The sequence below is a fragment of the Macaca mulatta genome, chromosome 9 (genome assembly GCF_049350105.2).
Source record: "Macaca mulatta isolate MMU2019108-1 chromosome 9, T2T-MMU8v2.0, whole genome shotgun sequence".
NCBI classification, from domain to species: Eukaryota; Metazoa; Chordata; class Mammalia; order Primates; family Cercopithecidae; genus Macaca; species Macaca mulatta.
Window position 1 is genome coordinate 90,629,962 of NC_133414.1, and position 14,602 is coordinate 90,644,563.

The window sequence follows — 14,602 nt, forward strand, 5'->3', positions numbered from 1 at the left end:
AATTCCTATTTTATTTGCTGGTAAAAAATGTACCCCATCTCCCAATCTAGCAAATTTAGTCATCCTCAACAACTCCTTTTTCATACGCCACACTTCCAGTTTGATCACAAAGTTAACAGATTTTTGTCGCAGAAATGTTGGTTAATTCCACCCCTAATTTTTATCTATCTTGTCTTAAAAATCGTACTTATTATCTATAATTGCCACTTAGGTATTTACAGTCTCTGAGTTCAATATCCCAGTTCATTCATCCAATGGATGACAGAACACTGTATCTAAACAACAAATATCTAATATCTCTTCTCCACCTAAGGACTTCTTTAGCCATGCTACCGAAAGCATTGCTTCTCTAAGCCTGGACCCTGGATCACCAACACCAACATCCCCTAGAAATCTGTTAGAAATGCAAATTCTTGGGCTCCACCCAGATCTAAGAAATCAGAAACTCAGGGGATAGGTCCCAGCAATCTGTTTTAGTAAGCTGTTTAGGTGATAAATTTTGAGAACCACTGACCAATGACTTAAATATTTTTTAATGAAGAGGTGACTGAGAAGTGTATCAAATATTATCATTTAACTTCCTTTTTAATTATTTAAAAACTATTTTTTTAACTGTAATATAAATGGCAAACATTAAATTGTCCTCTATTATGTTATTTTGGGTAAACATTAAAAGAAGACTTTGCCTGCTACCTCAGTGCACAAAATGGCACCATGTGCTAATAAAAGGTGTAGCTCTGTTTCATGTGTGTTTGTTTAAATTCAAGCCAGCAAGTATATGCTCAAGTAAAGTTTTACAAAGACATTATGTACTTGAATGCAGAGTTCAATTAGTTGCAGGTAAGGCTCTGGTTCAACTGTTTGGCCCTTCCTCTCTTAAACAGATTAAGAGTTTACTATGAAATTTGCATATTTCTTCTCTAATTGTATTTGTGATAAAGTTAATCTCGTTTGGGATATCAAGTTATACTTTTTCCAGTATAGGAAATGAAACAATTATCTCTAAAACTAGAAATGAAACCGGCTGAAAACAGGAAATAACAGACAAATTTAAAATGGATATATTGTTACTTATTTGACTCAAGATATATTAAGTCTTACTATTAATTATTACCTTTTGAGTTTTCAACATATATTGACCATAGTGGCAACTATGTTCAAAATGAAATAAATATGCTGGAAGCTCTCAGGAATAGTCACTCAAGGCTAAAATATAATGGTAGTCATCTATCATTAAGACTTACATTGTAGTGATAAAAACTGACAAATTTTCATTGATTTTTTATAACAAAGTTTGGCAAAATAGTGATATGGTTGCTGACAAGTTCCATAATTTTGCAGTAAAACATACAGTGACTGAAGTTATTGCAAATCTAATGATTAAAATGTAATCAGAATAAAGTTATCACCTATGAACAAAAGCATACACAATTAGGGAAAACCTTATCAAATCTTGCATTATTGATACTGCAACAAATGTTAAATGAGTGAGCTGTTGTCAAAAAACTGAAACAAAATATTGGTACATATCTGAAAATGTAATACAAAAAATATTCATCACATATATCTAGTTAATTCAAATGTTGAGATTAGGTAAGATCTTTCCAATTTAACTCAATGAGAATATATATGGGTCAAATCTCTACATTTGCTTTTGCACAAGTTTTTTAACTAGGTAACAGAAATCGTAATACAATACACAATGGAGAAGAAAATGTTAATGTCTAAATCAATTTTTAACACACCATTAACTAAACTGTCAGAAATGTTAAGACAACTATATTGAGGCAAATAGATAACATAAAAAATCGCAGGAATGGTAGCTCCTATAAAAGTTGTTGCCAGATTTCATCAAGTAGTAATTATACACTAATAAGGATTAGAGATTTAGATATTTAGATATTTAAAAATAGTTTTGGATAATCACATTTAAACTATCCTTTACACTGAAGTTGTTGGGAATTTTTTTCTGAGCTAATTGTAAGGTTAAGAACAGAAAATTTCAAAGTTCATTTTTCATACCAAACTTAGCTGAGTGTCCTGAATCAAGGTATAAATATTCTTCGAAAAACAAGAAACACTTTCTAAATGTAATTTTTAAAAACTCTGAGAAGCATCTTTCAAATATAAGTAACTAGGGAAAACCAATTTGGTTATCTAGCTCTTTAAAAAGCTAAAGAAATTCAATTTGACAATACAGTCACAATATTACCAAGCTTATAATGCAAATAAGTTTTCAGAAATGAAATTGATTCTTACAGTTAAGACTCATCATGCAAGGAAAACAAATCAACTGTTCTGAAATTTTAACAGAATCAGCAGAAAAGTATGAGTTTTAAAAATGTTATCAATAAATATCTCAGAATGATACAAGATTTTATCATCAAACAATGAAAAAATGAAATAACTGATGAATCGATTCTGTCACTTACCCTCAAATGAAACATTTATTATTTCATTATCAACTTTGACAAAAATCTTAATATTTCTCTTTTTGGTCTGGATCAGTTTATTTGAAGAATATCCTGAGAAGGCCAAATGACTTAAAAACATTACAATTTGCCACTACTTATTTGTATGAACCAGAATTTTCTACATATAATGCAATAAAAATAAGATACAGAAATATAGTGGATGCTGAAGCTGATATAAAATAGTAACTTTCAAGCATAGCTGCTAACTTAAATTCCCACTATACCACTGATTGACTTTATTTGAAAAATGCTGTAAGTATAAAATTATAGGACAGTTATACAATAAAATGCTACTTTTATTTGTTGAACAACGTTATATTATAAAACAAACATTCTTCACAAATTAGAAAGTTTGAAATCTAAGATAATAAATCAAAAATTCTAATCAAGGCATAACCTAGCTAGCCGTAACTAGCTTTCAGCTTAATTTTCCACCAGGCACACTTCTTTCCTCCAGCAATATCAAATGCTATGCATTCCCAGAATACATGATTTTAAGCCTTTGTTTATTCTCTTATCTCAGCCAGAAATGCCCCTCTCCTAATTCTTCTTCTGGCAAATTTTTATTTTACTTTTAACCCTCAATAAAATGTTGCTCCTTAGACTCAAGATAGGATTAACCACTTTCTCTTCTATACTCCGTTACAGTATTTATCAAATATTATTATAATTATCTACTTAAACATATTGATTCTCAAAATAAATTGTCTTCCTAAATCTTTGGAACCCAGAATCCAAGTTATATCCATTTCTCTGTTCTTTTTTCCTGTTCTTAATTCAGAACCTAAACTTGGAATGCATATAAAAATAAATAATAAAAATAGTAAGTAGAAAAACAAAAGAAAACAAAGTAGATTCTTAACTGGCTAAGGGAAGTTCCTATAAATTAGTCAATGAACAAAAATAGAATGGCACAGTCCTCTAGCTCATGCTACTTAAAAACGTGGTCTATTCACAAGCAGTAGTCTACAAACTATCAATCTGTGATGAAATTAAATATAAAAATTAGGATTAAGCATTTAGAAACTTTTAAAGGAATTTAACAGTGAATTTTACTTCTGTTGAATTCATTTGTTATCATTTTAATTTCATTTTTCTAGAAATCATTTTTAAATATTCTTAATAAGTTTCACACTGTAACAGATTGGAAATTAAAAAAAGAAAAATAAGAGGGTCCTTTATAGACAGCTTGAGATAGACTATGGAAGACAGAAAGATGAGTATGATCTTGACTCTTTTTAAAAAAGAGTTTGGTTTCAAAGGAAGAATATGATATTTACATAAATCTTTGTAACATGTATCAATATAATTATACATATTTCTCAAAGTTCACACTATCTTTGACACTTTTAAAAACACATCTATTGATAGAATTATAAGTGTATATGGAAACACCTGCATATATAGCATTTCTTTCTAAACTTATTTATATGAAGGCTAGATTTCAAGTTAAAACTACGGCCTGTTTCTGTCACTGCTTATCAGACACAATGGTATAGGGGGCCATCCATCTTTGACTGACTCCATACAGAACTAACTTACTCCCTGATAACATTATTCAACTCTCTACATCCCTCTGCCTGACTCACCTAATCACAAAACCCTGGAAACATATAAAAGCAAGATGAGTACACAGTTTTTTTTCCCCAAAAACTCTCTTTGCAGTATTTTTATTCCTATCAAGAGAGATTAACTTACGTTCTCAATCTTTTGCACTAAGTGTTGGCAAACTTTTTCTATAAAGGGCTAGACAGTAAGCATTTTAGGATTTGTGGGCTATGTGGTCTGTTACAGCTATTCAACCCTGTTGTTGTAGCAAGAAAGTAGCCATAGACAGTATGTAAACAAATGAATATGGCTGTATTCCAAAAAAATTTTACTTACAAAAACAGGTAGCAGGCTTATGGATTTCGCCCAGGGACCATAACATGCACGCCCCTGTTCTACATCACAGATATAACTCTAAAATGCAGCCATTAAGGACCTATTGGACCTATTGCACAGTAGATGATCAAAAGTTACATAATTCTTGTTGACATTTATCATCAGCTTTTAAAGTGTTAAAGACTGAGAGATTCACCAATATTCAAATTCATGGAAGATGAGACACTATTTCTCAAAAAAATCAGATTATACTGAAAAATCTTTTATGCCTTGTCTTTATTGGCAAGTGTCTAAGGAAACTATAAGCCTTTCATACTATTATTAGATAGCAACATTCCCACAGGCTATAGAAAACAAAAATACAGATCTATTTACACTAGTTGCCACAATCACTACAACAAATGATGTATATGCAAAATCCCCAAGGAGCAGCCCCTTTTAAATGAGCCACAACATGGCTCAAATAGTCATAATATAACAAACAAAACTAACGACAATTCCAAGTATGATGTTCTTGGTTCAACTCACATCTGTTGAGCATCTTCAAAATATAGGGCACTTATTTACATTTGTAACAAACCTGGTTGTAGATTTACTTCATCTTTGTTGTTTAAAGTTGGATGTGACCACCCCTTTCCCTCAAAGGATGAGATACAAAGCACATTAAAGGTCACTGTAAAACTGAAGTTAAATCCTAACCTTTCCCTTTTCACTTAATTTCCACTCTCCCTAGTGGAATATGTTTCTATGAGCAATGCTCCCCATTCTAGAACTCTTTTCCCCAGAACACAAGAATTGCCGACCTTTTAAATTTCTAAGGGTTCTCTTAATGTTAGATTTGAAACATCTTCATATAACTCAAAAATTCTTTTTGCTTTATACTAATGTCTCAAAAATGTCTCCTAAGATTCAACAATATTTTTATGGAGATAGCTCAAAAATAACTATTTCACAATCCTCTCTAAACTATTAAGTGGTTAGTTCTGTATAATACTGATTCTCACAGTATTATCATCAGACCTTGTATGGCCTTTGAGGAGTGAGAATAAAGAAAATAAAAAGAGTCTTAAAAGAATATCAGTGGGTAATCTCATGGGGAAACACACTGAAACAATAATGACAAAGCAGTATATAATATTATTCCGGTAAAACAATATCTATGAGAGAGATATGCCCCTAGAAAAGTGCTTAGGACATATTTGGATATTCACTGGCTCCTAAAATCTGAGATGTAAAAAATTAATGTCATCAGAATGTTTAAATATTATTTTCTTTCTCTTTTTTTCCTTTCCTGTCAATGATTCTTCATATTTCCCAGATTTAAAATCCTGAAGTTATTCCTGATTACTTTCCATGTTGCCTGAAATTTCAATCAATCGTGAATTCCTTATGATTCTTTTTTGGTTTCTTATATACCATTTCCAGTCACTACCCTTAACATATACAGAATATGCTGAAGCTTTCTACCTATTTTTTTCTGCTCAGACTGTCCTATTCTTCTATACATTTAAGTATTCTCCAAACACTGATCTTACTTCTCAAATGTATGTATATAAAATATAGTCTGCTCAAAGGACAGTTTAACTACTGTCTCAGCACTTTGGAAGGCCGAGGCGGACAGATCACGAGGTCAGGAGTTCAAGACCAGCCTGGCCAATATGGTGAAACCCCATCTCTACTAAAAACACAAAAATTAGCCAGGCGTGGTGGCAGGTGTCTGTAATCCTAGCTACTTGGGAGGCTGAGGCAGGAGAGTCGCTTGAAACTGGAAGGCAGAGGTTGCAGTGAGCTGAGATTGCGTCACTGCATTTCAAAAGAGTGAAACTCCATCTCAATAATAATAATAATGGTAATAATGAAATATTTTAAAGTTTAAAAAGGAGGTATAAGTTTTATAGTAAAAATAGGATTTAAATAATTAATAAAGGATAATAAAGGATAAAAAGATTCACATACAGAAATATAACAGAAATGGAAAATAAATCCAAGAAAGAGGCACATTCTACAAGGGAAAACTTATATTATGCATCTACTAAAGAAAGGCAGAGAAGGAAAACCAGAAAGTAGAAGGATTTATGTTTGCTCCAATGAGTGACATAGCTGTTGTTATTATCGAGGCCCAGGATGAAATATAAAAGTCATCAGGAAAGTATACTCACATAAGTTAGAGGAAAAATCAAGATTGGGCCTAAATGAGGAAGAAATATCAGTGGAGATAAAACCAAGTAATTTGAATGCTGTCTAAATAGTGTTCTATAGAGAGTGAATTTCTGACCCGGGCCTACCTAGGCAACAAAGTTGCCAGTGTTAACCTTACAACACATCAGTGATTCTACCACTGGAGGGAGTCTGGTCACATATCCTTTCATGTAACTTTCACTCTAGTAACTTTCTGGTCTTCCCTGGGAATGAATTAGAACCCTACCAAGAATATGAATTGGTTTAACACAATCTGATGGGTTTCAAATTTTTTATTTCTTTCAGTTTTTATTTTATTTTTATTTTGTTTCATACTCACTAATATCTCTATAGTCATATTTGGGTCAAAGAAATTAATCTACACGCTACATGTCCTAGTATATATCTATCCTTGGAAAAAGTTAACAAAGAAAAACATTGTAAATTAAGAACAGAGAAGGGCTCTAAGGAAAATACCTAAACAAAGCAACCATCAAGGTTACAAGGCACATGAAAAATAGCCAATGGCAGATTTGAACTAGAAACTAAAAACAATTTTTAGGGCTAAGGTGATAAAGATATTACTGATAGGATGCTGAAGTAAAAGATAAGAGTACTGTAACTGTGATTTCAAAATTTACTAGTCTTTAAAATTCAGAATTTACAGATTCTAGTAATTACTCATTAAGTTGAAGTGATTTACTAACTAAATAACATGTAACTGAAATTAAGAAAAACAACAAGGACCTAGACACTGGCAAAAAAAGAAATTTTAAAAAGCAGTGGTTCAATTCAAGAAGTTATGTGGACAACATTCCATTCACAATAATAATTATTACTCTCTATTTTGTGTTAATATCAAGACTGGTAAATTCTATGAAAGTAATACTTTATTTACTTATTTAAACAATCTTACAAAATTGGTATTATTATACCCACTTTACATAAGAAAGCTTGAGGCTAAAACAAGTTAAGTAATTTAAGGTTACACGGCATTCAAGAGCCAATATTCTAACAAGGGTGGTCTGATCTAAAATGGTATTATCACTATGCTATACTGCATGTCACTGAGACTGAGTAATGACCACCTTACATTCTTGTAATAAAGACTATTAAAGGTAACAGTTAACGGGTACTCCTCTTAGATGTCTGCTTCAGAAAATGTCATTAAGGATTATCTAATATCACCGTGCTACTAAGCATTTGTTACTTTTATTTCCAAAGTTAAAATTTGTTTAATTCACATGCCAATAACATAAATGAGGTCTTAACTGACTCACAATTTAAATAAAGTTGATAAACTCAACATTCAAAGAAATTTATCTTTTTAAATATGTAAAAGAAATAAAATCCTTTTTTTCCTCCATTTTTTCCACGTAAGTATTGTTAGAGACAAAGACAAGGAAATCTGTCAGCTTCTGTGTAATTTCTTTCCAATGTGTTTCCTTGTTGACTATATCATAAACCCTGTGGTTTATATCATATCTGGGCAGTCATAAAGTGCCCTACTCATAGAAATAATATTTGTTAAAGCTACAAGCCTTGAGGGTAGATTTAAATGTTTTAAAACAAAATAATTATGTATTTTCTTCCTTACTATAACAAAGCTGGAGGGAGCTTAGATACATGTAAGGCAACATGTAGATAAATCTTTCCTGTTTAACAAGGAAGAAAAAGCATATACATATATATATATAAAATATACATTATATGTGTGTGTATATATATGATTAAAAGATGAAAAGCACAAGTAATATAAAATTCTGTGTGTGGGGTGGGAGCTGTTTTGTCTCGTCACAGGTCAGTGAAGGTCTGAAGTACCTATCAAACTGTAAATGGGCTCCCATATTATTAATGTTTCCAAGCAAGAAATTTTCTCTTTCATTTTATTTGAAAAGTCATAATAAAAGTACATCATGTATGCAATTTGAGTATACTTCAGCACAGCAGAGATGGAGAAACAAAAATACTCTTCTACTTGCAATAGGAATAGAAACCTCTAGATTTACAGTATATTTTCAGAGTAACACTCAGGCAAGGACCAGGTGCTGGCAAACAAAGTACACATGCCTAGGAAAGACTATCCATGAGGTAGTGTGTGTGTGTATGTGTGTGTGTGTGTGTGTGTGTGTGTGTGTGTAACTGTCTTGCTTAACTGAAAAGCCAATTATATGACCATGTGGACTCTAACCCATATTCTTCAGAAACTATTAAATATTTTTAGAAACTATGAAAAAAATTGAGTTATTATTGATAATGTAATCATCAATTCATAGGAAAATAGGCAAGTAACAGACAAAAACAAAAAAAAAACCCCAACGAAACATGAGAGAGATACACAGTTATGTTCACCAGCAGGCATAACTCTTGGTTGATACAGTATGAAAATATTATAAAATTAAAAACATCTCTGATTGGAGAAGGTAAAAGAAAATTTACATTTAACAATCATACTATGCTTTCCCCTATTCTATTTTATTCCACTTCCAGGGAATTAATGTTTCTCGCATTTTCTTTCATCACCAAATTAACAGTAGATTCAAATAAAGTGAGAAAAGAGCAAACAAAACAAATGTATTCTATCATAAATTATGAAATATGGCTCTTATTAGGTACTTAAACACATAAATAGCTCTTCTGTCCCATATTCTGCCACATCCTTTTCTATGTTACATATATATAGAAGTAAAATAATGAGACTTGAGAGGAAAGAAAGTGAAAGGAGGGAAGCAAAGGGAGTAGAAAGCATCAGCTGAAAATTTCTCAATGTAGAATGATGCTAAATAATGTCTGTTTGACAAATTTAATGCAACATTTCGTACATTGTTCTATTAAAAACAAACAACATTATTCCCCCTAAATTATTCATATGAAGCCAAGTTAGTATTTTTGGAATTGACATGTAAGATAGGATAACAAAATAAGTTAAGCATTTAACAACATCTCTAAACAAAGTATTTCCAAATTTTATACATCTTCTAGTAGAAGAGTTAGCTCTTTGTATTTGTTGGTATATTCTATTTTATAAAATAAAACCCTAGTTAATTAGTCTACGTTAAATTACTTGGAAGTCTGCAAATAGTAATTTTCATAGATGTTGCTTAGTGCCAGCACCCTCCCCAAAATTAAATGTTACATAATTTGTTCATTTTGCGAGATTCCTAATTTGAAAAGAAACAACTAAAAAATAATATCAGAATAAAATAGCTACTCCTCTAGGGGATCACAATAAACACAGCATTAATTTTTGCACTCTGTTAACTCTGTGAACTTCATAAAAAAGTTTAAATTTTCCCTAATATCTTTGAAACACGTGGTAAATGCAGTTTTAAGTATTGAAATTACTGGGTTCTGAAAAGCAACAATGAATGCCTAGTTCCAATGAGTACAAGAATGAGCTTTTGCTATATCATTGCAATAAATAAAAATGAAGTCTACTTTTATTATTCTTGTGTTTCTCTCAAACCAATCTAAGAAAATAAAAATATTTACAACTTGCAATGGTTAATTACCAAAAGTCATTTAATAAAAGTATAAACTAAAATCCAAATCACTTTCTATGTGTTATTAAAAATAATCTTTATAGTCTATAATCATGCAAGCTTACATATGGAATACCAAAATGATAAATTTTTTTAGATACCATAAATACGTGCACTTACTACCACGGTGACCAAAACAGTCTAAGAATAAAGGAAATACAAGCTGCCTTTGCAAGTGTATTTATTTATTCATATACTACACCTGTTTCAGAAATTAAAGTGGTTTTGGTTTCAAAAAGTTTGAATTCTGGTTTCAAAATTATTAAATATAAACTTATATTAATAAATATAAAATTTATTAATAAACAAATTCGGTGCTCGGTGCTCGCTTGATATAAACGTGCTGAATAGCAATGACCAACCAAGTGATTACCATTTAAATGACTTTGGAAACAAGACCTCTGCTCCCTATTTGGATTACGCTGATAAATTTTATGACCTTACTGTGAACGTATTAGCATCTGTACATAACTTTGGTTAAAGAAATGTTTTACAATCATTACCTTCATATACAGTTAAACATTAATTTCATTTATAGTCAAAAGTATTCGGGGCCCTCTTGACAACATGTGCACTGTGTTTCCTTTGTCAGATGTAGAATTTTACAGTCATTCGGCCAATCAATTACTAATCAGACGATTTCTTTACAAATGAAGTTTTGTTCCACATTACTGAAACAGCAGACTCTAACTAGTCCAACTAACCCAGAAGCGCTGTAACTAACCCCACTGCACACAGCACTAGCTTATGTCTTCAACGCTCAGACCTGTATTCAATCAATTTCCTTCTACAGGAGCCTGTCAACTTCAACAACAGAATAAACGATATAATATCAACACGCAATGGTACGTACTCGCCACATAGTCTGAATCACAGCACATATATTAGGCCAATATTTTCGACAGTCTGACTCAGAGCCCAAGAACCACGAAGATTGTGTCTGTCCTTGGTGCTGAAATGCACCGTTTTTCTGCGCCCTCACTGAAAAACTGTCATCCTAATCCCAATCCAAGAGTCTAAAAAGACTTGTTAATGTGAGGAGTCTGACGATGGGAGGTTTAAAAAAGAAAATAAGTTTCTGGAAGAGAATGCTAACTAGTGTGTGTGTGCTGGGGGAAGGGGGTTGCTAGAATCATCCCGAGGGCATTTCCCCTTCAGTGCCCGGCGACCCAGGAAATTCGGACTGCGGCAAAGATCGGAAACGCCTCGTCGGGGCAGGAGCCGCGAGCGGGAACGTCGCCCTCGTCCGGGCCAGGCGGGCGAAGCGGCGAAGGGCGCCACGGTTGTGGACGGCGACTTTCCGCGCCAAGGCGCGAGCCCCGGGGTCCTTTTGTTTCTGGGGTGAGGGGAGGGCTGTGGGCGGAGGGTAGCCCATATCTGCATTTATTTGCACAGAAGGGACAACAAAAGACCCTGCCGCCCTGGAGAGCGGCGTCGGCGGAGCCAGAGTGGCCCCGGCGCCTCGGCGCGGACTCGGTCCCTTTGCTCGCGGTCCCGGCCGCTCTTACCGTCCCGGTCGCACAGCTGAATGGCCTCCAGGCTGAGGTTTTTGATCACCTCCTCACAGGGGCTGGTGGGGCTGTTGAGGGCATGATCCAGGCGCGGAACCTCCATTTTTCCAACCCCCTTCTGAAGCCCGCCTGCTTCGTATCCAGGCTCTCTCTGCCGGCCGGGTGGGCAAGAAGGGCGGGAAAGGGAGGGGGAGTGGCAGAGGGAGGGAAGGAGGTCTGGGACGCGGTGATGCGGCGCCGAGGCTGAGGCGCCGGGCTGGAGAGCCGCCGCGAAGGCGACGGCTGTGGCAGAAGATCCGGGGAGTGTGCGGCTCTGAGAGACCGAGCAGGACCTGGCGCGAGGACTGGAGGCGCGCGCTCCCGGCGGGGAGGGGACGCAGCGCGCGGGGAACGTGAGGGAGAGGGCACGACGCGCGCACGCGCGAGGGAGAACGCGCCCACCTGCTGGCGCGCGACGGCCCCTCCCCCGCCCTTCTGCGCGCACGCGCCCCCACCTGCCCTCGAGCCACCAGCAAGGCAACCTCGCTCGTGAGGCGTCGGGCGACCAAGCGCGCAGGAATGGTGGGCGCTGTACGCCGCCCGGCTGCCTTTCCCTCTCTCCTAGTTATAGCCATTTGGCGTCTTCTGTCTGCTCTTGGTGCGTGGCGAAGCCCGAGTTGGCCCTGAGGCGTCCGCACGGGGAGGCGAGGGCGAGCATATTGGTTGTTTATGAAGAATTGGAAAAATAAGGGCCCGGACTCTTCGGACTCTCTGTACGGTATTGGGGTGTGGGAGCCACCTCCTCCCCTGAAGGTCCCAGGATACTCGCTGCCCGAACCCTGCGGGCTCGGCCGGACATTCCTCGAAAACAGCTGCGTCTGTGTGAGAAATGAGCGGATTACCTGAGGCGTGGGGGGGTTTAGAGACAGCATTTTGCTGGTCCCCGACCCTGAGGCGGGGCAAACGTGGAACTCCTTATTGCCAGAAAGGTGACGGAATGAGGAGATGCCGCAAGCCTGCTGAAAAGGCGGCGGGGCCAACAGCCACGGGACCAACAGCCACGCAGCCTGCCTTCGCCGTGTAGCTTCATTCATTCATGCATGTAGCAAATAAGTATTCAATGCTCACCCTATGCCATTGTTCTGGGCGTCAATAAAGGGAGGATAAACAGCACCTGCTCCCATGGATTTGGAAGGGATATTTGCTACAACAGCTAATGAAGATTGACTTGTGCTTCCTCAAGCTACCCTAAATTTGTATGCCCGTTGCTTTTAATTGCATTTAAGATTCTGCAGCGTACTTAGTGGATGTGCAAACGTTTTAAAAATAAAATAGAGATCACAGCCTATTGACCTCTGTTCCCATTTGCTTCTTTGGAATAGTTTTTAGTTTGGTTGCTATCTCGGGATCAAAAATAGTGTCCCCTCTTTTCTTAATGTGCTTGTAAAGTAATGTAAGTTCCCTTTTATTGATTTTCCATTTCACACATAAATGTTAACCAACAAGTAACAGTTTACACATAGATGTCTGTATACTACTCTTTTTAGTCACATCCTTTCAGCCATAACATGATGAAGTCTAGTTAATTGAAGCTTCAATAATGGAAGGACCAGCTTAAAGTAAACCTGTGAAAAATCTTGGCACAATTGAAATTTCATAAATACCTGTGAAAGATAATTAGGCATCTTACAGTGAAAAGTCTTCATTGTGAACTTATTAATGAAGATGGATGTTTTCAAAGTTTGAAAGAATTCTTGTTTTAAGGTAGGGGTGTCCCCAAGGAGAGGGTAAATTATTACCTGTCAAAGGATATGACGAGAGTACTTACTGGTGAATTTTCTGTGTTCGAAAGCCTGGCTCTGTAGGACTAGAAATTGGTATTGTAAGCCCAAGAGTGGGTTCATTTTTTAGAGTAGTCTTAAATTTATAAATCTCAAAAAAGGAACTGTGTAAATTAGAATAACAATTTACTGATTTACAAGTAAGAAATACGACATGCATTTAATAAAAACTCATGTAAATATTTATTAAGTACCTATGTCCAGGACACTGTGCTATGTGTTGGAAATTTGGGTTTCAAATTTATAAAGAAAGATATATATTGAAAAAGTAAAAGTAGGATGGGTGTTAAGAAAGAGGAAGTATGGGAGCTTGTAGAAGCACACACGAGGTTTATAACCTAGACTAGATGGGCAGGAAGATCTCCAAAATGATTTTATCTTAAGGGAATGAGAAATTATTAAAAGGTTTTAAATAGGAAATTAGCATGATCAGATTTGTTGGCTAGAATATTTGTGTAATAAGAAAGGGTAATGTTTCAAGAAGTGTATTAATGTCACTTTCTGGGTATACAACCTAGTCAGTCCAAAGCACCTGTCTGCTGAGGATTTGGATTCTTGTATAAAAAATACAAAAGAAATATTTACTATTTAACTTTTGATATTCAATATAGGATTTTTTAAATCGAGTTTTTAAGCTTAAAATCAAGTCATTGTCAAGACATAAAATGTAAATTTGTTTATGGTTCAACATACCAAGGCTAGGCCTGGTGGACGAAATGATAGGATTTCTCCCATAGTGAAGACAAGGTATCTTAGTCCACTATGAAGGATTTAGCCAGAGATTGATATAAGGAAGGTGGTGGCTATGAAGTAGGTAAAGTAGAAGAAAATCCTATTCTCTTTGGGTTGGAGAATTATGGGAAAGGGGTAGAAGATATCAAGAAAGGCAACCAGAAACATTTTTACTATTCCCACCCTGAAGATATAGGGTGACTTTAGAAATATCCAGGTTGGTGTGGGAAAACTCAAGGACAGAGAAATTACTTTCCCAATTATTAGATATCTGGGAAGATATCAGGCTGAATAGGGACCATATTCCAGTAACCTTGAACAGGGCAGAGACAGGGTAGGCGTTGACTTTCCAGAGTGCTGTAAGTTTCTATATACTGTTGAGACTCAGAAAACAATACCCTCCTCCTCCACAAAAAAAAAAAAAAAAAAAAAAAAAAGCCTCTGTAGTAAAAGTTTTTCCT

General features: G+C 35.6%; 1 protein-coding gene across 2 annotated transcripts in view; it reads right to left on the minus strand.

Moving 5' to 3' along the window:
- Positions 1 to 11,935, minus strand: part of PHYHIPL (phytanoyl-CoA 2-hydroxylase interacting protein like) — a 62,471-nt gene extending 50,536 nt beyond the window's left edge. The window contains exon 1 of one of the 2 annotated variants that reach the window (XM_015147585.3): positions 11,587 to 11,935. In XM_015147585.3, coding sequence (XP_015003071.1) covers positions 11,587 to 11,692 — 106 coding nt within the window. In that variant the 5' untranslated portion in view covers positions 11,693 to 11,935. Of the gene's footprint in view, positions 1 to 10,931; positions 11,395 to 11,586 lie in introns of those variants that run through there. The other variant, XM_002805722.4, reaches the window with a different exon arrangement.
- Positions 11,936 to 14,602: the final 2,667 nt, after the last annotated feature.